Source organism: Rana temporaria, chromosome 8, assembly GCF_905171775.1.
Source record: "Rana temporaria chromosome 8, aRanTem1.1, whole genome shotgun sequence".
Taxonomy (NCBI): domain Eukaryota; kingdom Metazoa; phylum Chordata; class Amphibia; order Anura; family Ranidae; genus Rana; species Rana temporaria.
In genome coordinates this window covers 175,077,145-175,098,500 of record NC_053496.1, presented here as the reverse complement: position 1 = coordinate 175,098,500, position 21,356 = coordinate 175,077,145, and the positions used below count along the sequence as shown (strand labels likewise).

The following is a 21,356-nucleotide window of genomic DNA, read 5'->3' as shown; positions in this document are numbered from 1 at the left end:
TTATACAGTACATCCGTATTGCAGCATAAACCGTCTTTGTGCATTAATGCAGGGTTTGACAAATTTGCTTGGAATCTAGGAGCCAGCTAAAAAAGTAGGAGCCAGAAACGCGCCCCGTCCCGACGAGCTTGTGCACAGAAGCGCACGCATACATGAGTAGCGCCCGCATATGAAAATGGTGTTCAAACCACACATGTGATTTATCGCCGCGATTGGTAGAGCGAGAGAAATAATTCTAGCCCTGGACCTCCTCTGTAACTCAAAACATGCAACCTGTAGTATTTTTTTAAATGTCGCCTATGGAGATTTTAAAGGGTAAAAGATTGTCGCCATTCCACGAGTGGACGCAATTTTGAAGCGTGACATGTTGGGTATCAATTTACTCGGCGTAACATTATCTTTCACAATATAAAAAAAAAATTGGGCTAACTTAACTGTTGTCTTATTTTTTAATTAAAAAAATATGTATTTTCCCCCCAAAAAGTGCGCTTGCAAGACTACTGCGCAAATACAGTGTGACAGAAAGTATTGCAACGACCGCTATTTTATTCTCTAGGGTGTTAGAATAAAAAATATATATAATGTTTGGGGGTTTTAATTAGAGGAGATGGCAGTGAAAACACAGGGGAAGCTCCATTAGCATTGCTGGTTGTCTTGTCTGTCATATCAACGGCCACCACAAGATGGCGCCAGATCACAGAAGGAAGCATAGGCCTGCAGAAGGCCACAAACCTGTGGCCTTAATTACCGGCCGACGGGGCCCGACACGATCGTGCGTCGGGGGAGGTGGAGGCGCACGGAGACACAGGATGGGGTATCCGGTGTCTGCGTGCGCTCCCACCTCCCTCGCTACAGAAAGTTTATTTTGCTGAAACAATTTTTTTTACTCTATTGGATGTTTTAAGAACAGAATATACTAATGCCTCCTATTATTTGTAAGAAGAACATGGCAGAACATTGATCCAGGGAGTTGTCCAACTATCACCTTGAATTAGGAAGGCATTCTTTTTTCCTTGGAGAAGATTTGACCAAGCTTTATGCGAGTTTCCTGCTGTTCATCTGGATCAACTGTGGGTTTTGGATTTTTTTTTTTGGATGGGTTGAACTTTATGGACATTTGTCCTTGATTAACCCATGAAGTTATTTAAATACATATTTATTTTACTTCTCTAAAGTAAGTGTAAATTGTCTCTGTGCATTTCGTGTTTATTACTTACTTGTATCTATACGTAACGAAGATTTCTCCTCTTTAATTTTCACAATCATCTCCCCCTCCTCCATTGACTGCTGATCTACACTCACCAATGTCTCCTCCTCTTCTTCTTCTTCTTTCACTTTAATTTTTAGGTCTTTCAGATCTACAGCCTAAACACCAAGATAATATAACAAATTTATAACAAGGAGCAAAAAAAAAAAAACGTCATCCAATTGCTTGAAATATGTTTTTAAGTATTATTATACACGATTTATATAGAGCCAACAGTTTACGCAGCGCTTTACAATGTATAGGGGGACAACACAATTACAGTACAGGTCAATAAAAAAGGTACAGGAGGGCCCTGCTTGTAGAGCTTACATTCTAAAGGGAAGGGTGGTGGTACAAAAGATAATAGCTGCAGAGAATTTGCTACCTACCTGATGATGAGGGATGGTGTGACCTTCCTGTGTAGAATCCTGGGAATACAGAGAACGAGGATGTCTCTCTGGTGGGTTCCCGTTACTGGATCCATCTGTAGGAAACACACACACACACACACACAGACTGAATACAAAGCACTGCTTATAGACCTCCTAATAAACAAAGAACAATAAATGCTTAATTGGACGCAACGCGTAAGGGCGGTCAGATCATGAAGTCAGATGATGGGGGATCTAGTACTGCTCTCTCCTTTACAATAAAGTCTCTTCTTACCCGGTGATGTGAGGGGCGGAAGATTCTCCATCATTGCCTCCTTATAGAGATCATTGTGTCCTTCTAAATACTTCGGTACCTTTATGAAGAAAAAAAGTGTAACATTTTTACCATTACAGGAACCTGACACACACAATGATACAGTCACCATCCAGACACATCCCTTGTCTGTTACTGGATAATGTCCCAGAATTCCCGGCACCGCTCACCTCTCCTGTCAGCAGCTCAGTGATCTTGTTGGTGACTTCTAGAATTTTCTTGGCACTGGTTACCTCTGTTGTCAGGCAGTGAGGTGGAGGCACTGTGATGGGGGATGTCCTGTGAAGACAGTTGCTGGATATTAACGGTTCACCAGATATTTTCTTCACTACTTTACAATCCTGTATAAAGAGAGAAAGTAACATTTGTCACTACAGTCTTCCCAGAATCCTCCTCACCTCTCCAGTCAGATCTGTGGTTCATTAACTATTTGTTATTTAGGTTGGATATCATGTGACTCTCCGAAAATCCTCCTCACCTCTCCAGTCAGTAGGTAGATGATCTCCAAGGTGAGGTCCAATATCCTCTCAGTCACTTGGCTTTGGTCTTTGTCCATCTTCATTGATGTGCCCGTGTGATCTATACAGTTCAAACACAAAGTAAAAATGAGGAGATGGCTATAGATTTTCAGAGGCTTGATTGAATTACTACTTGACACTAGAACCATAAAACAAGGACACCCCTTAGAAATGGGGAAAACCCAGGAGTAGAGAATAGTGAAAATCCAAGGTACAGAATCCATGAGGACGTGTCACATTTTAATTTGGGGGCACGTAGAAAGGTCTTACGTCCCGTTTTATCATTCAACCTTCCTTGTAGTACTTAAAGTGGTTCTAAAGGCTGAAGGTTTTTTACCTTTCATTCTCTGCAGCCCCCCCACATACTTATCTGAGCCCGATTGTGCTTGAGATGAACAGCTCTCTCCCTTCTCATTGGCTCAAAGATAGCAATCACAGTCAGCAAAAAGGGAGCGGGGACAGAGCCGTCAATGAACACACAATCAGCTCAGAAGTGAAACTGCCTGAGAGCCCCATAGCAAGCGGCTTGCTATGGTGGGCACGTTGTGTGGGGTGGAGCCATGAGTGCCGGCAGGGGACCTGAGAAGAAGTGGATTTGGGCTGCTCTGTGCAAAATAATGTAGCAGAGGAGCTGTGTGTTCTCCCCTTTGGAAATGAAGGTTGTGACCCTTTATTGGAAATCTAGAAATTAATAGAAGACACGGCACAGCAATCAGGAGTTCTCGCTCCTTCTAACCTGCTGGTGTTTATTGAAGCACCGCCTTCTAATGGGACTACTACCATCTTCTCAGACTGTTAAGGTACCAATATTTATGAAGTTGTACCTATCCAATGGTCATGGGTTGTCTGCAGTATTGGGATAGGATCGTCGAGCGCCCAGGGTAAGGATTTAAAACTGCAACACCCCCCACTGTTAGCACATGCCATAGAATTAGTGTACCATCCTGTGTTAATTCTTTGTCTCCTTTCTTCACTACCCCTGGGGCAGCCGCCCCTCCTGCCCACCCTTGCCCCGGCCCTGGTTGTCTGCACTTATTTCAAGTGAGGAGGTTAAATGCAACAAGTAGCCTTAAGCCTCGTACACAGGATCGGGTTTCCCGGCGGACTTTTTACTGCCGGGAAACCCGAGGGGGAAAGCCAAAAACCTGCTCGGTTCAGTCTTTTCCCTACAGGAAAACTGCAATGGAGCTTTGGCCGGGAATCCCGGCCGTGTGTATGCTCCATCACAGTTTTACCCATAGAAAACCTGCCAAAACCGCCAGACAAAAGTCTGCCGGATTTGCCAGCAGGAAAAAAAGAGAACCGGTTCTCTTTTTTTATCCGGCGGATTTTGGGCAGTTTTTCCGTCTAAAAAACTGCGAGGAGCATACACAAGGCCGGGAATCCTGGCCAAAAGCTCTCCTCACAGTTTTCCTGACCGAAAAACTGATCGTGTGTACGAGGCTTTAGTGTGGTGAATCAGTATGGGAAGCCAATATCTGGGAATAGGCATTTTTTGCATTAGAGCAGGCTGGTCAAGGCACTGGTGGTGGTTGGGAACAGAGACACCCTTGTAAGCGCCGCCCCCTCTGGCTCTCGCCTGCCACTGAGTCTAATAACATACATTCATGCATTGCATAAATGTATGGTATTGTTGCCAGCTGCCGCTGGTCTATTCAGAGATGGCCGGAACTTAAGCGCCTGGCCACCTGAATAACGGCAGCTGGTTGGCTGTGCGGAAGTGCCTATCAGAGCCAAGGGCTCTGATAGGCTTTCCGAGTACAGCCCGTGGCTCCCGGATGTCTTATCCTCGGGACGTACGGGGGGTGCGTTCCTTGGATAAGACTGGCGGCCGTCTCAGCCAATCAGGTTCCCCCTGGTTATCGGTAACCTGATTGGCTGAATCGTCACCAAGGCGGGAGAAGACATCGAGGGACGTGGAAGGAGAAAGGTAGATGCATTTTACAGGGCACAGCGGCGACAATGGGCACAGAGGCGACAAAGGGCACAGTGGCATCAATGGGCACAGTGGTATCAATGGGCACAGTGGTGACAAAGGTCACAGTGGCGACAATTAAAGGGCACAGTGACATGCACAGTGGCAACAATGGGCACAGTGGTGACAATTGGCACAGTGGCGAGAATTGGCACAGTGACGACAATTGAGGGGCACAGTGGCTGCATTTGATGGCATGGCACAGTGGTGACAATTGATGGCACAGTGGCTGTGTTTGATGGCATGGCACAGTGGCTGCGTTTGATGGCATGACACAGTGGCTGCGTTTGATGGCATGGCACAGTGGCTGCGTTTGATGGCATGGCACAGTGGCTGCGTTTGATGGCATGGCACAGTGGCTGCGTTTGATGGCATAGTGACTGCATTTGATGGCATGGCACAGTGGTGACAATTGATGGCACAGTGGCTGCATTTGATGGGCACAGTGAGGCTGCAATTTTTTTCTTTTTCGTTTGCGCCCCCCCCAAAAATTTTGAGCACCAGCCGCCACTGGTGTTCAGTTGGACTTTTGGAGCACTAATCTGAACCACAAGTGTAATGCAGGGCCCTGATTGAATCGTGCTTGAGGCATAAGGAGCATGTTATAGACTCGGATCAGGGGAATAGAGTGTGAAGGTCTCAAAACGCCATCTAAGTGATGTTGGCAGACAGGCAGATCTGGGAGAGCTTTGGAGGTTCCAGAATATTGCCAAAATAGCTCTGTTTAATGGTAGGGCCCCAGCAGCAAAGTTTGGTCCCATGGTACTGTTTCTATATTTAGTGATTACTTACTTGTGTCTATATGTAGAGAAGGTTCCTCCTGTTTACTTTCCATAATCATCTCCCCCTCCTCCATAGACTGCTGATCTCCACTCATCAACGTCTCTTCTTCTTCCTCTTTAACCTCAACTTTGATGTCTTTTAGTTCTTCACCCTAAACCCCAAAGATGACAGTATATATTAATAAAAAAAAGCTTTGACACCTTATAGGAACCCGACACACAATGATACAGTCACCATCCAGACACATCCCTTGTCTGTTACTGGATAATGTCCCAGAATTCCCGGCACCACTCACCTCTCCTGTCAGCAGATCAATGATCTTCTTGGTGACTTCTAGAATCTTCTTGGCACTGGTTACCTCTGATGTCAGGCAGTGAGGTGGAGGCACTGTGATGGGTGGTGTCCTGTGAAGACGGCTGCTGGGTGTTAATGGATCTGCACATACAATCTTAGATCTCTACACCAAGACCACTGGCACCATTGTACCCAATCAGCCCAATATTGTCCTGGGCCTACAGCAACTTGAATAATTCCCTGACTCGATTTCATATGTATACCCATATGTGCCTGTGCGGCTGACTAAATATCCTAGAAGGCATGGTTATATTTAATGGCAAGGCACCACACTATAATTCATACAATGTGATAAATGGTTCTATATTTAGGATGTATCCGGTCTATAAACCAGAGGCTCTGGATGGACAGTTGGATAAATGGCTCTATATTTAGAATAAGGTGACCAGATTTTTAAAATGAAATCAGGGGACATATTTTTTTTACTAGTAATGGTGGCAATCAGCGACTCTCTGCCCGCCACCGCCGCCCTCACAGCCTGTCAAGTCTCACTCTTCGGGCCCCGGCTACTACTGGGCGGGGTGTGGAGGAAGATCACTCCACCAGGGAAGGCAAGGAGATAAACAGGCAGGCGGCTGGCCGAGACGTGAGCTAAGGCAGAAGAACATGCGAGCAGGGATGAATGGGCATGCACCCGAAACTGAAGAAAAATTCACTCCATTCTGACCAGCACATGATCATCAGAAAGGGGTACAGATAATGGAAAAAAATACACCCCCTAAGCTACTAGGCACGGCGGAGTGGGGGAGTGTAATTTCAATTTTTTTTTTAATTCTGCACTGACTGTCTTTGAAATTGCTCCAGCCCCTGTTCAAATCCAATCCGGGGACAAAACTGGGGACAGATTTTGTCTGGGGACAGTGTACTCAATCAGGGGACTGTCCCCTGAAACCGGGGATGTCTGGTCACCCTAATTTAGAATGTATCTTAGTACATATTTTAATACACTAAATTAAGTATGTAGCAATAGCTACTGGAGATAAAACACATCACAGTGACTATGGAGGAAGAGGACGAACATAAAGGGAGGTCACTGGGTGTAAATATAAAATGATATCTTATTACCTCCTCTGCTGCCATTCTCTATCCAGGTGACCTCTCACCCAGAACTTCCTGTTTGTAGCAGACATCACTTCCTGTCTGTCTCTGACATCACTTCCTGTGCTTTCCATGTACTGCCAGTGAAATCCCCACCTTGTGTAGACTATAAAAACTGCAGCCTACGTTATGTTTTAAAAGAGACGTATGGCCAGGGCTTTTTTCCATACTTCTCTTCTGGGTCACAGGTTAGGTTTGCCACCTCATCCCTTTAAACCCATATGAAGTACACAGGTTCTGTGGCTGATTAAGGTGTTAATTAAACTCACTTGGTGCCTTATCTGCATTAAATTAGCCTCAGAACCTGTGTAATTCATGTGTTTGGGTTTAAAGGGATGATGGGGTGACAACCCTAGTAACCGGAGCGCACTTGCTTTTTCCCACTATCAGCTGACGCCATAGAGCAGGGGTCTCTAAACTGCGTCCTGAAGGCCAGATGTGGCCCTTTGCTAGCCTTTATCCGGCCCTTGGGGCTTTATTCCTCTCACTGATATGAGGCACTATTCTTCCCACTGACGCCAACAAGGGGGCACAATTTCTTTCACTGATACCAATGATGGGATACAATTACTTCTACTAATAGGGGTACTACTCCTTTTCCTACTCACTGCAAACTCTGAGGCCATATTTATTCTCACCAATGCTGGGCCCAGGAATTTTTTTCCCCCCGCTGGCCACAATCCGGCCCTCCTAAAGTCTGAAGGACAATAAACTGGCCCTTTGTTTGAAAAGTTCAGAGACCCCTGCCATAGAGCCACACTATATGGGCACCATAGGCTCTGGAGGGATCCTGGCCATATTGTTGGTATTAACCCAGCTGCCTGATTTATAGCTGGCTCCGGCTCTCATCTCTGAGATCTCAATTTGGTGCTACCGGTGAAAGCCGGAGGGGCAGAGCAGAGACTATGCTCTGAGCTGACAGAGAACTGAGTGATCAGAGGTCATGTGGTCGCTCAGTTCTCAGGCCTTGTGCCAATGTGGTACAGCTGCAGCATTTGTTAAGCAGACACCTTAGGGAATAAGACGGCGGTCGTTGCAATTTTTTATGTCACATGGTATTTGTGCAGAAATTTTTCAAACGTTCTTATAAAAAAAAAACCACTTAAAAAATAAGACACTAAGGTTAGCCCAATTTTTTTGTATAATGTGAAAGATGATGTTACGCCGAGTAAATAGATACCCACTGTGTCACGCTATAAAATTGTGCACGCTTGTGGAATGGCGCCAAACTACGGTACTTATAAATCTCCATAGGCGTCGCTTTACAAAAATGTACAGGTTACACATTTAGAGTTACATTGGAGGCCTAGTGCTAGGATTATTACACTCGCTCTAACTTTCGCTGCGATACCTCACATGTGGGGTTTGAACGTCGTTTACATATGCAGCGCGACCTACGAATGCATTCGCTTCTGTGAGCACGAGGGGATGGGGGCGCTTTTAATTTTTTTTTATTATTTATTTTATTTTTACACTTTCCCTTCAAAAACATTTTTTTTAAACACTTATTTTACCATTACAAGGAATGTAAACATCCCTTGTAATAGGAATAGGGCATAACAGGTCCTCTTTACGGAGAGATCTGGGGTCTATAAGTCCCCACGTCCCTCCTCTATGCTGGAAGAAAGAAAAAAAACAATCTCAGCTTCCCTGCAAAAAGACATCAGTGGTTACATCTGCCGGCGCCCGAAGTAACGTCACAACGCTGCAACCAGCCGCCAAAGGTCATAGAGATGGCCAGCCGATTCATTCTCTGCCTCCCCGATCTCACGGGCGAGCTGGTAGAAGCAGCACACTCAAGCTCCTGCTCTATCAAATAACAGTGGGAGCGCATTGCGGGGTGGAATGCGTGCGCACGCGCGCCAGACCCAGAAGTGTCAGATCACCTACTAGGTAGGTGATCTGGCACAGAGCAGCCGCCCTACCGCAGTATATCTGTGTGGGGCGGTCGCTAAGTGGTTAACTTCTTCCCATCCAGCCTCTTGCACAATGACTGCCCAGTGGGTGCACTGTTGTAAAGGAGGAGGTCATATAACGTGCTCCCAGAATCGGGCCGCGCTCTGTCACCGGCTGTCTCCACCGGACACGGCCAATGACAGATCACCATACCGGTCAGCTGCCGGTACCATGTGATCGCTGTGGCCAACCACAGGAGATCACATGATGGTTGCAACCAAGGAAAGGCTTTGTTACATGCCTTTCATTGAGTACTATTGTGATGAGCTCTGTGATTGGTCACAATAATCACATGGTACAGACAGGGCCAATCACAGCTCTTCACAATAGTAAACACTAAATTAGTAGTTTTCATTCAGAAATAATGATTGCTTATAACTGTAAAATGCAGAAATAAGAATATATATCCTCCTCCTCCCCCCTGCATGTTTCTCTAGGAAAGCAGAGGAGGGAGGGAGTGTCCTTCTTTATCAGTATATCTGTGCAGGCTCCTGGGGCGGGTAAGTTGTAGCTGCTCTTTTGCAGCAGAACCACTCTTTCATGAATTCTTGGGAGAGGATTTGTGGGAAGCTCTGTACTGGGATGGGGGAAGGGGGGTGACATCTGGGGGAGAATTTAGGAGTACACAGCACACCCTTTAATCCTGCACTCGGTACATAGCGCACCCCTCAACCCTACAATCTGTACGTAGCCCATTCTTCAACACTGCACTTTGTACATGGCACATCCCTCAGCCCTGCACTCTATGTAACGCACCCCTCAACCCTGCACTCTGTATGCAACGCACCCCTCAACCCTGCACTCTGTATGTAGCACAACCCTCAACCCTGCACTCTGTATGTAGCACATCCCTCAGCCCTGCACTCTGTATGTAGCACATCCCTCAGCCCTGCACTCTGTATGTAGCACACCCCTCAATCCTGCACTCTGTATGTAGCGCAACCCTCAACCCTGCACTCTGTATGTAGCACAACCCTCAACCCTGCACTCTGAATGTAGAACATCCCTCAGCCCTGCACTCTGTATGTAGCAAACTCTTCAACACTGCACTCAGTACGTAGCGCACCCCTAAACTCTGAATGTAGCACACTCTTCAACCCTGCACTCTGTACACAGCCCATCCCTCAGCTCTGCACTGATTATGTCGCACACCCCTCAAACCTGCACTCTGTACATAGCACACCCCTCAACTCTCCACACTGTACGTAGCACATCTCTTAGCCATGGATTCAGTACGTAGCGCACCTATCAACCCTACAATCTGTATGTAGCGCACTCTACAACCGTGCACTCTGTACGTAACGCACCCCTCAACCCTGCACGTAGCACACCCCTCAACCCTGCACTCTGTATGTAGCACATTCCTCAGATCTGCACTCTGTATGTAGCACATACCTTAGCCTGCACTCTGTACGTAGCACACCCCTCAACCCTGAATTCTGTACGTAGCACACCCCTCAACCCTACACTCCGTACGTAGCACATCTCTTAGCCCTACACTCAGTATGTAGCGCACCCATCAACACTAAAATCTGTACGTAGCACACTCTTCAACCCTGCACTCTGTGCGTAACACACCCCTCAACCCTGCACTCTGTACGTAGCGCACCCCTCAACCCTGCACGTAGCACATCCCTCAGCCCTGCACTCTGTATGTAACACATCCCTCAGCCTGCACATAGCACACCCCTCTCTGTATGTAGTTCAGCCCTGCACTCTGTACGTAGCGCACTCTTCAACACTGCAGTTTGTACACAGCGCACCCCTCACTCGTAAGACCCTCCCACTTTTGGCAACACCCACATTTTGCCATGGCACGCAGGTCACTTCCTCCTTCGAGTGTCCCTTATTCTGAGGTTCAAAAGTTGGGAGGTATGAGAAAGTGAAACTGTAAACCGGCTTTTCTGTTATTAAGGAATTCACAGTTTAATGTTTCTATATGAAACACAATCATTGCAGAAATAAAACATTTGAGATCACGTTAATATAACGTTTTTGAGTTATCAGAGTATAATAAGCTTTCGCATATTTAACATCTAATTTCCATAAGAGAAAGACAACATTGTTGCAGACCTTCTAATAAATGTGTTGCCCTTGTAGGTTTATTTTGCTTTCACCCTTCTGGTGGCATCATCCCAAAGCAGCTTGATGGAGTTTGGAGGAAAGGATATTTTTAAGGAGTTTAAAGTCCCCACCAAACACACAGGGCCAGATTTACAGTGAGAGTACGCCGGTGTATCTCCTGATACACCGGCGTACTTTCAAATTTGCCGCGTCGTATCTTTAGTTTGAATCCTCAAACCAAGATACGACGGCTTCTGGCTTCGATCCGACAGGCGTACGGCTTCGTACGCCTTTGGATCATAGATGCAATACTTCGGCGTCCGCTGGGTGGAGTTCGCGTCGTTTTACGCGTCGGGTATGCAAATGAGCTTTTTCCGACGATCCACGAATGTACGCTCGGCCGTCGCATTCTCTTACGTCGTCTCTAGTCGGCTTTTTCCGGCGTATAGTTAAAGCTGCTATTTTGCGGCGTATAGATAGACTTGCCATGTTAAGTATGGCCGTTGTTCCCGCGTCGAAATTAGATTTTTTTTTTTTGCGTAAGTCGTCCGTGAATAGGGATGGACGCAAGTCATGTCTAAGTTCAAAAAATGACGTTGTTGCGACGTCATTTCGCGCAAAGCACGGCGGGAAATTTCGAAACAGAGCATGCGCAGTTCAATCGACGTAGGGACGCGCTTTATTTAAATGAATCACGCCCCCTAATCGCCGATTTGAATTCCGCCGCCAGAAATACACTACGCCGCCGTAACTTACGGCGCGAAATCTTCCTGGATTTGACTTAAAGCCAGGTAAGATACGGCGGCGTAGCGTATCTCTGATACGCTGCACCTATCTAAATGTATGTGAATCTGGCCCATTGTTCCCTAAGCAGTGTCCAAACCCTGGTGGAGACATCATCGGTGTCTACATCCCCACCACACATTGTTCCATAAGCAGTGTACAAACCCTGAGGGAGACATCATCAATGGCGGCTGATGCTCAAAATTTTTTGGGGGGCGCAAACAAACTGAAAAAAAAAGCGCAGCCACTGTGCCCATCAAGCGGAGCCACTGTACCCATAAATTGCCGTCGTTGTGCCATAAAACGCAGCTACTGTACCCATCAATTGCTGTCAGTGTGCCCATCAATTGCCACCACTGTGCCCATTCGATTTCCATCAATTGCTGCCAGTGTGCCTCATCAATTGCTGCTACTGTGCCCCATCAAATGCTGCCAGTGTGCCCCATCCATTGCCAGTGTGTCCCATCAAATGCTGCCAGTGTGCCTCATCCATTGTCAGTGTGCCCCATCAAATGCTGCCAGTGTGCCCCACCAATTGCCGCTACTGTGCCTCATCAAATGCTGCCAGTGTGCCCCATCCATTGCTGCCAGTGTGCCCCATCAAATGCTACCAGTGTGCCCCCCGACCGGCACTTACCTGTCTCGGTGCTGTCCTCCACGCTACGAGTAAGACATGTGCACTGCCGAAAAATTCTTTTTTTTTCATTTCATTTGTTTTTTTGTGTTTTTTGGAACTTTGGAAATTCGAAATTCAAAACATTCCGAAATTCAGAAATCCGAAAATTCGGAAATTAAAAAATTCGGAAATTTCGGAATTAACCTAAATTTGTCAAAATTCGTTAAAAAATGTATTCGGAACTAAACGAATTGCACATGTTTACACCGAGTACTCAATGTCTTCTCCCGTCCTCTTCCCATCATCTGTGCTATGATTGGACGCCTAATACTGTCCAATCACAGCGCCTGATGCTTCAGCCAATCAGGTGACAGGTAACCAGACCCGAGCATCCTGATTGGCTAAGAGGCGGGTCACTGTTAGGGAAGCGATTTATTCGCTTCTCTAACACAACACTGAGTAAACCGCGAACGCACAGCATTGCGCCCGCTATTTACCAATTTGGGAGCCTATTAGAGCCCACGGCTGCTGTAATTCAGATGCCCCACGCCCGACAAGGGGCCGGACACCTGAATAGGGGGCGGGAGCGGCGACAATAGATAGATTCGTGAATCTATCTATTGGTGATAGAGCGGTACAGGAGAGAGGGGGCGGTGTTCCTGCGCCCTCAATGGACGCACCGCCACTTGGTGTCTACATCCCCACCACACATTGTTCCCTAAGCAGTGTCCATACCCCTGATGGAGACATTTTTCTGAGTGAAACATTTTCCACACTTAAAACATGAAAAACGGCGCTCACCCGTGGTAAATGCTTTGATGTTTAAGAAGGTTTCCTATTTTATAGAAACATTTCCCACACTTTAAACATGAAAAGGACGATCCCGAGTGTGAATTTTCTGGTGTTTAACCAGAGTCTGTTTCCTAGAGAAACATTTCCCGCACTCTGAACAGGAAAAAGGACGGTCACCAATGTGAATTATTTGATGTCGAGAAAGTTCTCCTTTCGTATAAAAACATTTCCCGCACTCTGGGCACGAAAAGGATTTTTCGCCGGTGTGAACAATCTGATGTCTGCGAAGTACACTTTTCTCAGTAAAACGTTTCCCACACTCTGAACAGGAAAAAGGACATTCACCCGTGTGAGTTTTTTGATGTTTAAGAAGGTATCCTTTTCTAAAGAAACTTTTCCCACACTCTAAACATGAAAAGGAGCATTCCTGAGTGTGAATTGTCTGGTGTTCAACCAGACTTTCTTTTCTGGAGAAACATTTCCCGCACGCTGAACATGAATAAGGGCGCACACCTGTGTGAATTCTCTGGTGTCCAATAAGATTTTCTTTCCTTATGAAACATTTCCCACACTCTGAACAGGAAAATGGACGCTCACTCGTGTGACTTCTCTGGTGTATAGTAAGTTTTGCTTTATAAGGGAAACATTTCCCGCACTCTGAACAGACAAATGGACGCTCACCCGTGTGACTTCTCCGGTGTACAGTAAGTTTTCTTTTATCAGGGAAACATTTCCCGCACTCTGAGCATGAATAAGGACGCTCGCCAGTGTGAATTCTCTGGTGTATAATAAGATTTCCTTTATCGCAGAAACATTTCCCGCACTCTGAACAGGAAAATGGACGCTCACCCGTGTGACTTCTCTGGTGTATAGTAAGTTTTCCTTTACAAGGGAAACATTTCCCGCACTCTGAGCATGAATAAGGACGTTCGCCAGTGTGAATTCTCTGGTGTATAGTAAGTTTTCCTTTATAAGGGAAACATTTCCCGCACTCTGAGCATGAATAAGGACGCTCGCCAGTGTGAATTCTCTGGTGTATAATAAAATTTCCTTTATCGCTGAAACATTTTCCGCACTCTAAACAGGTAAATTGATGCTCGCCCGTGTGACTTCTGTGGTGCCTAAGAAGGTTTCCTTTACGATTAAAGCATTTCCCGCACTCTGGACATGAATACTCTGAGCATAAATAAGGACGCTCACCCGTGTGACTTCTGTGGTGCCTAAGAAGGTTTCCTTTACGATTAAAACATTTCCCGCACTCCGAACAGGAAAACGGACGCTCACCTGTGTGAGTTCTCTGGTGTTCATTAAGTTTTGCTTTCTTGTTAAAACACTTCCCACACTCTGGACATGAATAGCGACGCTCAGCTGTGTTACTTTTCTTGTGACCAACAAGTGCTGTGTTCCCACACACCCAACCTGACAATGAACGTTCTCCTGTGGGATCTCCGTAACTTAGAGATTCCTTGGAATTAGATGGATCTAATGTTCCTTCCGCAGTGTGGGGTCTCAGAACATCTGGAGTAACAGAATGTGATTGGTCAGGAGATTCCTCATTCCCCAATTGGTAAGGTCCGAGGTTTATGTCTCGAGTAATGAGATTCACTCCTGGAGAATGTTGTGTGATGTCATTGTCCTCTTCATAAATGTCTGTAGATAAAAGATTACGTCTCTCTGTGGTATTCCAGACATAGAGCCCATCTGTAGGAAAGCAATTGTTAAAAACTGTTTTTAAAGGTCTTCCATTTAATAACACACACTCACATGAACTTTAATGGCATCCCTGTCTCTTTAGGTAACTCACTCTGGGAATCCTTTGTCACATATTATGTTTACGGTCATAGAGTCATGTTTACGCTCATAGAGATAACTGGTGACCATCTGGTCACCAGTCATCTCTATGCTTTCCAGCAGTGCCGACCGATTCGCTCTCCGGGCCCCCGATGGCACGGGAGAGCCCGGAGAAGCCCCCGGATGGCGGCGGGAGGGGGGGGGGGCAAGTAAGTGAGGCAAGTACTGTATTCACAAAGCACTTGCCTCCTAAGTTACGGCGGCATAGCGTAAATAGGGCTGGCGTAAGCGCGCCTAATTCAAATGAGTATGAGGGGGCGTGTTTTATGTTAATGGATGGTGACCTGACGTGATTGACGTTTTTTACATGCGCCGTCCGTGTACATATCCCAGTGTGCATTACGACAAAGTACGCCGCAAGGACGTATTGGTTTCGACGTGAACGTAAATTACGTCCAGCCCTATTCACGGACGGCTTGCGCAAACGACGTAAAATTTTCAAATTTCGACGCGGGAACGACAGCCATACTTTACATTACTAGTCCAGCTATTTGATGGAATAACTTTACGCCTGAAAACGCCTTACGTAAACGGCGTATCTTTACTGCGACGGGCAAGCGTACGTTCGTGAATAGGCATATCTAGTCATTTACATATTCTACGCCAAACTCAATGGAAGCGCCACCTAGCAGCCAGCCTAAATATTGCACCCTAAGATACGACGGCGCAGGCTGTCGTATCTTAGATAGGTTGAAGTGTATCTCAGTTTGAGACTACACTTAAACTTAGGACGGCGCAGATTCCGAGTTAGGTCGGCATATCTACTGATACGCCGGCCTAACTCTCTCTGAATCCACCTATTAGACTTCCATGGAAAAATGCCACTAGTGACTTCAATGCAAAAACGCCCCCTAGTGACTTCAATGCAAAGTTGCTTCCTATAGAATTCAATGCAGTCACGTCTCATAGAGTTCAATGCACAAGTGACTTCAATGCAAAATCACATCCCATAGACTTTAATGCAAAAACATCCCTAGTGACTTCAATGCATGTCCGTTTTGGTTTTCAGCCAAGTGCATCCTGAATTTTTGGTTTCCACACTGGAGTTTTCAATTCGGTGCGTCACTAAAATTAAGACATCAACTGTTTCTGCGTTTAGTGTTTAGGACTTACTTGTGTCCAAACGTAGAGAAGATTCCTCCTGTCCACTTTTCATAATCATCTCCCCCTCCTCCATAGACTGCTGATCTCCACTCACCAACCTCTCTTCTTCTTCCACTTTAACCTCACATTTGATGTCTTTCAGTTCTTCACCCTAAACCCCAAAGATGATAAAATACATTTATAAAAAGGAACAATAAAGGTTTACTGTCCTCGTGACCTAGCCCCTTGACCCCGCTGTTTGGATTTGCATCTTTCTCTCCGACTTTTACAAACTCCAAATTCCTTTCATGGCGAAAATCTGATACTCTTCTTTTAGCCATACGCTCTGAGATGGGAAACGAATTCCCTTATCCCGAATGCTCTCCGCCTGTCATAATCTATCTGGAGCCTGGCTTGAACATATTCAATGGAGACACTTTCTGGACAGAATACCGAGCGTGGACGTTTTGACGAGGCCACAAATAGCCTTTGAGTAATGGCCGTTCCCAGTCTAGCGGACTGGAGCACTCGCCATCTCAGATCTATCAGATTCTGGTTCAGGTCCCCTATCCAGATCCACCACCATTCCTTTCAAAATGGGAACGGTAATTGAATATATCACCCGAAGATATGGAATGGGGCAAAACACGGGCACTTTACTTAAAATTGTCTATCTCAACTTATGCCCGAGAATGAAATTACCGAATTGTATCTAGGTGGTATCAATGTCCTTCTATCCTACAACAAATCGATGTTAATGTACCGGATACGTGTTGTAGAGGTTAACAGGCCCCTGGCACCATGACACACATCTGGGGCACATGCCCGCGCATGATCCCTTTTTGGGTTACAATTCTCCACCTCTATGGCAAACTTGGGGACCTGGTGGCCGATGCCGATTTATCAAAAATGGCCAAATATTGGCCGATATATCGGTCGACCTCTAGCACTACTACATAGTCACGCCATATCTGTTGTGCTTTTTAACCACTTAAGGACCCCTTCACGCCAATATACGTCGGCAGAATGGCACGGCTGGGTACATCCACGTACCTACACGTGGCCCTTTAAGCCCAGCTGTGGGGTCGCACGCGACCTGGTTCGAAGCTCCCCGACCGCGGGACCCGATCGCCGCTGGAGTCCCGCGATCGGTCCCCAGAGCTGAAGAACGAGGAGAGCTGTGTGTAAACACGGCTTCCCCGTTCTTAACTGTGGCGCCGTGATCGATTGTGTGTTCTCTAATATAGGGAAACACGATCAATGAAGTCATACGTCCAGCCCCGCCCCCTACAGTTAGAAACACATATGAGGTCACACTTAACTCCTTCAGCGCCCCCTAGTGGTTAACTCCCAAACTGCAATTGTCATTTTCACAGTAAACAATGCATTTTTATAGCATTTTTTGCTGTGAAAATTGTCCCAAAAATGTGTCAAAATTGTCCGATGTGTCCCCCATAATGTCGCAGTCACGAAAAAAATCGCTGATCGCCGCCATTAGTAGTAAAAAAAAAAAAATATTAATAAAAATGCAATAAAACTATCCCCTATTTTGTAAACACTATAAATGTTGCGCAAACCAATCGATAAACGCTTATTGCGATTTTTTTTAACAAAAATAGGTAGAAGAATACGTATCGGATTAAACTGAGGAAAATAAAAGTTTTTTGATATATTTTTGGGGGATATTTATTATAGCAAAAAGGAAAAAATATTGATTTTTTTTCAAAATTGTCGCTCTATTTTTGTTTATAGCGCAAAAAATAAAAACCGCAGAGGTGATCAAATACCACCGAAAGAAAGCTCTATTTGTGGGGAAAAAGAGGACGCCAATTTTGTTTGGGAGCCACGTTGCACGACCGCGCAATTGTCAGTTTAAGCGACGCAGTGCCTAATCGCAAAAACTGGCCGGGTCCTTTACCTGCATTTTGGTCCGGGTCTTAAGTGGTTAACAGTCTGTTCCTAGTAGACTACTGGTTAATTAAAAATGCAGCTACTATGCTCATTTGACCATGCCTTAGAGGCCTGTATCTTATCATAATTATGTGATATTTGACCTCGCATGCCGCGTACACACGGTCGTTTTATGTGATGAAAAAAAATGACGTTTTTAAAAACGTCACTTTAATTGACCGTGTGTGGGGGAAAACGTTGTTTTATGTCTTCTAAAAAACGACCAAAAAAAATTGAAGCATGCTTCAATTTTATGTGTCGTTTTTCAAAACGTCAACTTTTACTTCACAGAAATTGACCGTGTGTAGCAAAAACGTCGTTTAAAATGACGTTTTTTCATCCGCGCATGCCCAGAAGCTACTTATGAAGCGAGCTTCAATGGAAAAACGTGGTGGAACGTAACCTCGCTTTGCTAGAACATTGTGAGAAAACGATGGTGTGTATGCAACTTCGTCTTTGAAAATTGAAGTTTCAAAAACGTTGTTTTTTACTTCACAGAAAATGTCGGTTTTTTTCATCACATAAAGTGATGGTGTGTACGCGGCATTATTATTATGATCCTAATGTATACTTATACATCCATTGGAAATGGGCTGATACTTTCATGCTTTCACTTTATTTTGTTTAAAACGGAATAAAACAGAATCAACATAAAAAGGAACAATAAGTTACATAGAAGAATGTCCTCTCCTAGCTTAAAATATATTTTAGATCTACATGCTCAGTCCCACCTACCTGATAAGGTTGTGCATAGTTGTGATCTTCCTGTGTGGAATCCCGGGAATACAGAGGATATTGACATCTCTCTGGTGGGGGAGCTCCCTTCACCAATGTCTCTTCTTTTTCCTCTTTAACCTCAACTTTTATGTCTTTCAGTTCTTCACCCTAAACCCCAAAGATGGCAGGATACATTTAAAAAATGGAAAGGGGATTAATTAGAAGAATGTAATTTCACAGCTTAAAATATATTTTTAGGTCTTCATGCTCAGTTCCACCTACCTGATGATGATGGATGGTGTGACCTTCCTGTGTGGATTCACAGGAATACAGAGGACGGGGACATCTCTCTGGTGGGTTCCCATTACTGGATCCATCTGTAGGAAACACACACACTGACTGAATACATTGTTTCTATGTGTTTATCAGATGATGGGGGATCTAGGTGGATCCTCCGTACTGCTCTCTCCTTTACAATAAAGTCTCCTCTTACCCGGTGATATGAGGGGCGGCTGATTCTCCATAATGGCGTCCTTGTAGAGATCCTTGTGTCCTTCTAAATACTCCCACTCCTCCATGGAGAAATAGACAGTGACATCCTGACACCTTATAGGAACCTGACACACACAATGATACAGTCACCATCCAGACACATCCCTTGTCTGTTACTGGATAATGTCCCAGAATTCCCGGCACCGCTCACCTCTCCTGTCAGCAGATCAATGATCTTGTTGATGGCTTCTAGAATCCTCTTGGCACTGGTTACCTCTGATGTCAGACAATGAGGTGGAGGCACTGTGATGGGTGATATTTTGTGTGAGTATCAGAATCTGCTGGAGAAAAATATGTCACAAGGAATATAGAGGAGGAGAACAGGGAGATACTGAATGTAAATATAAAATAATATCTTATTACCTCCTCTGCTGCCAGTTCCAGCAATGTCTCCTCTCTTTTTCCTCCCGACTCACCTCTCACCCAGTACTTCCTGTTTATACGTCAACATCACTTCCTGTCTATGCCTTACATCACTTCTGGTCTATGCCTTGCATTACTTCCTGTCTATGCATTCCGTGAGATCACCGACTTGGACAGAATGTAAACTCTGCGGCTTACTTTATGTTTTACAATTTTTCCCTCTGTGTTGTTTTTCAAGTTAATGCTTAAACTAGATAATCTCCTCCAGAATTTTTCATTTAAAGAGTGTTTTTTTAATTTATTTAATGGTTAGTGGGGTCAAACTGCCATTCAGTTTCAATTTGACAAGAAAATTCTCAGGAGACGAGTCTAAATATTTTCTCAAATAAATGGATTTCTAGCAGTGTTTATAGTTACATAGTAGGTAAGGTTGAATAAAGACAACAGTCCATCCAGTTCAACCTGTGTAGGACAGATGTGTGTGTAGATAATCATTTCCCATATCCCTGTATATTGTGTTCGCTAAGATGCACACTCTAGTCTTTTAAAACTATTAATATTCCCCACTGACACCACAGATTGTGGAAGAGAACTCCACATCCTTACCGCACCTGACAGTGAAAAACCCCCTACACAGCTTAAAGCGATTGTTAAACCCCCCCCCAAAAAATGGATCCTGCTCCTTTAAAGCATGTTATATGACACAGTGCTTGTCCTGTGTCATTTGGCCCCCTGTAACACCTGAAAAACCTGGCTGATCCTGACAGTTTCTCCCCACCCCTCTGTAAACTGACCACGGTGTATCATGTCTGCTCATGAACAGTTTATGTGCCTCCGTCATCAGCAGCCTGCTATTTGCTCTCCTCTTTGCTCCTGTGTCCTCCTCCCCTCTCTGTCTGTGTGTGAGCCACCCCTCCCCCCCACCCCCCTGCTTCTCTCATAACTCTAACCTGTATACACAATCAGCATCGCATCTCATTGCAGTGTCCCCCTCTGTGAATGATTTATAAATATAAATGCTGTAAATACCTCATTTAAGAGCCGAGACTGTGATCACATGACCAGCCAGCTCTCTCCTTCAGACTGACATTAGCAGAGCAATCTCAGCCCCACCCACTGCATCTCTCAGAGGAGGAAAGGAGAAAGCTGGCCAGTCATGTGATCGCAATCTCGGTAGTGAAATTCGGTATTTGCAGAATTTATTTTTATAAATCACACACAGATGGGGATACTACAATAGGAGGCATTGCTGATGGTGTACACAGGATAGAGTGGCTTAAAGAGGAAGTAAACCCTGATGGGTTTTACTTCCTCTTTTGCTATCTGCAAAGACTGCCAATTAAAAGCACAATGGGCTAGTATGCATCGCATACCAGCCCATTATGTGACACTTACCTGCAAACGAATCCAGCACTGTCCCCTGTGCAGGCTTCCATCTTCTCGCCCTTCTTCCTTCCGGGCCGCAGACTCCGGTTCTGTGATTCGCCAGAGCCGCGTGGGAAACGGCACAGTCCAGCTGAAGCAACGGGACATTGTCCCGTTGCTTCAGTGTACATGTGCCAATGTCTTCAGCACATGCAGATACAGAGGGATATCTCCTAAACTGTGCAGGTTTAGGAGATATGCAGGATAGCTACAGGTAAGCCTTATTATAGGCTTACCTGTAGCAAAAAGTGGTATGTAAGGGTTTAGAACCGCTCCTCTTTCAGTTTCATTGTGTGGCCCTGTGTCTTCCTACACTCCCTGGGATTGAAAAGTCTCATACTTACGTTGGGATCACCATTGAGATATTTGTCTATCACTATCATATTTCCTCTCAAGCATCTCTTCTCCAGGAATATAAATTTAGTGCTTGTAGTCATTCCTTGTAAATTAGATCCTCCAGTCCCTATAAAAATGTTGTTGCCCTTCTCCGTCAGCACATCCTTCCTGAGGATTGGTGACCAGAAC

General features: G+C 45.3%; 1 protein-coding gene across 1 annotated transcript in view; it reads right to left on the bottom strand.

The window, feature by feature from the left end:
• Positions 1-21,356, bottom strand: part of LOC120910517 (zinc finger protein 3-like) — a 29,158-nt gene that overhangs the window by 1,377 nt on the left and 6,425 nt on the right. The window contains exons 3-7 of the mRNA XM_040322275.1: positions 2,430-2,530; positions 2,122-2,292; positions 1,913-1,991; positions 1,636-1,730; positions 1,218-1,365 (exon numbers count right to left, since the gene is read on the bottom strand). Of these exons, the coding sequence (XP_040178209.1) occupies positions 1,218-1,365; positions 1,636-1,730; positions 1,913-1,991; positions 2,122-2,292; positions 2,430-2,530 (594 nt within the window). The remainder of the gene's footprint in view (positions 1-1,217; positions 1,366-1,635; positions 1,731-1,912; positions 1,992-2,121; positions 2,293-2,429; positions 2,531-21,356) is intronic.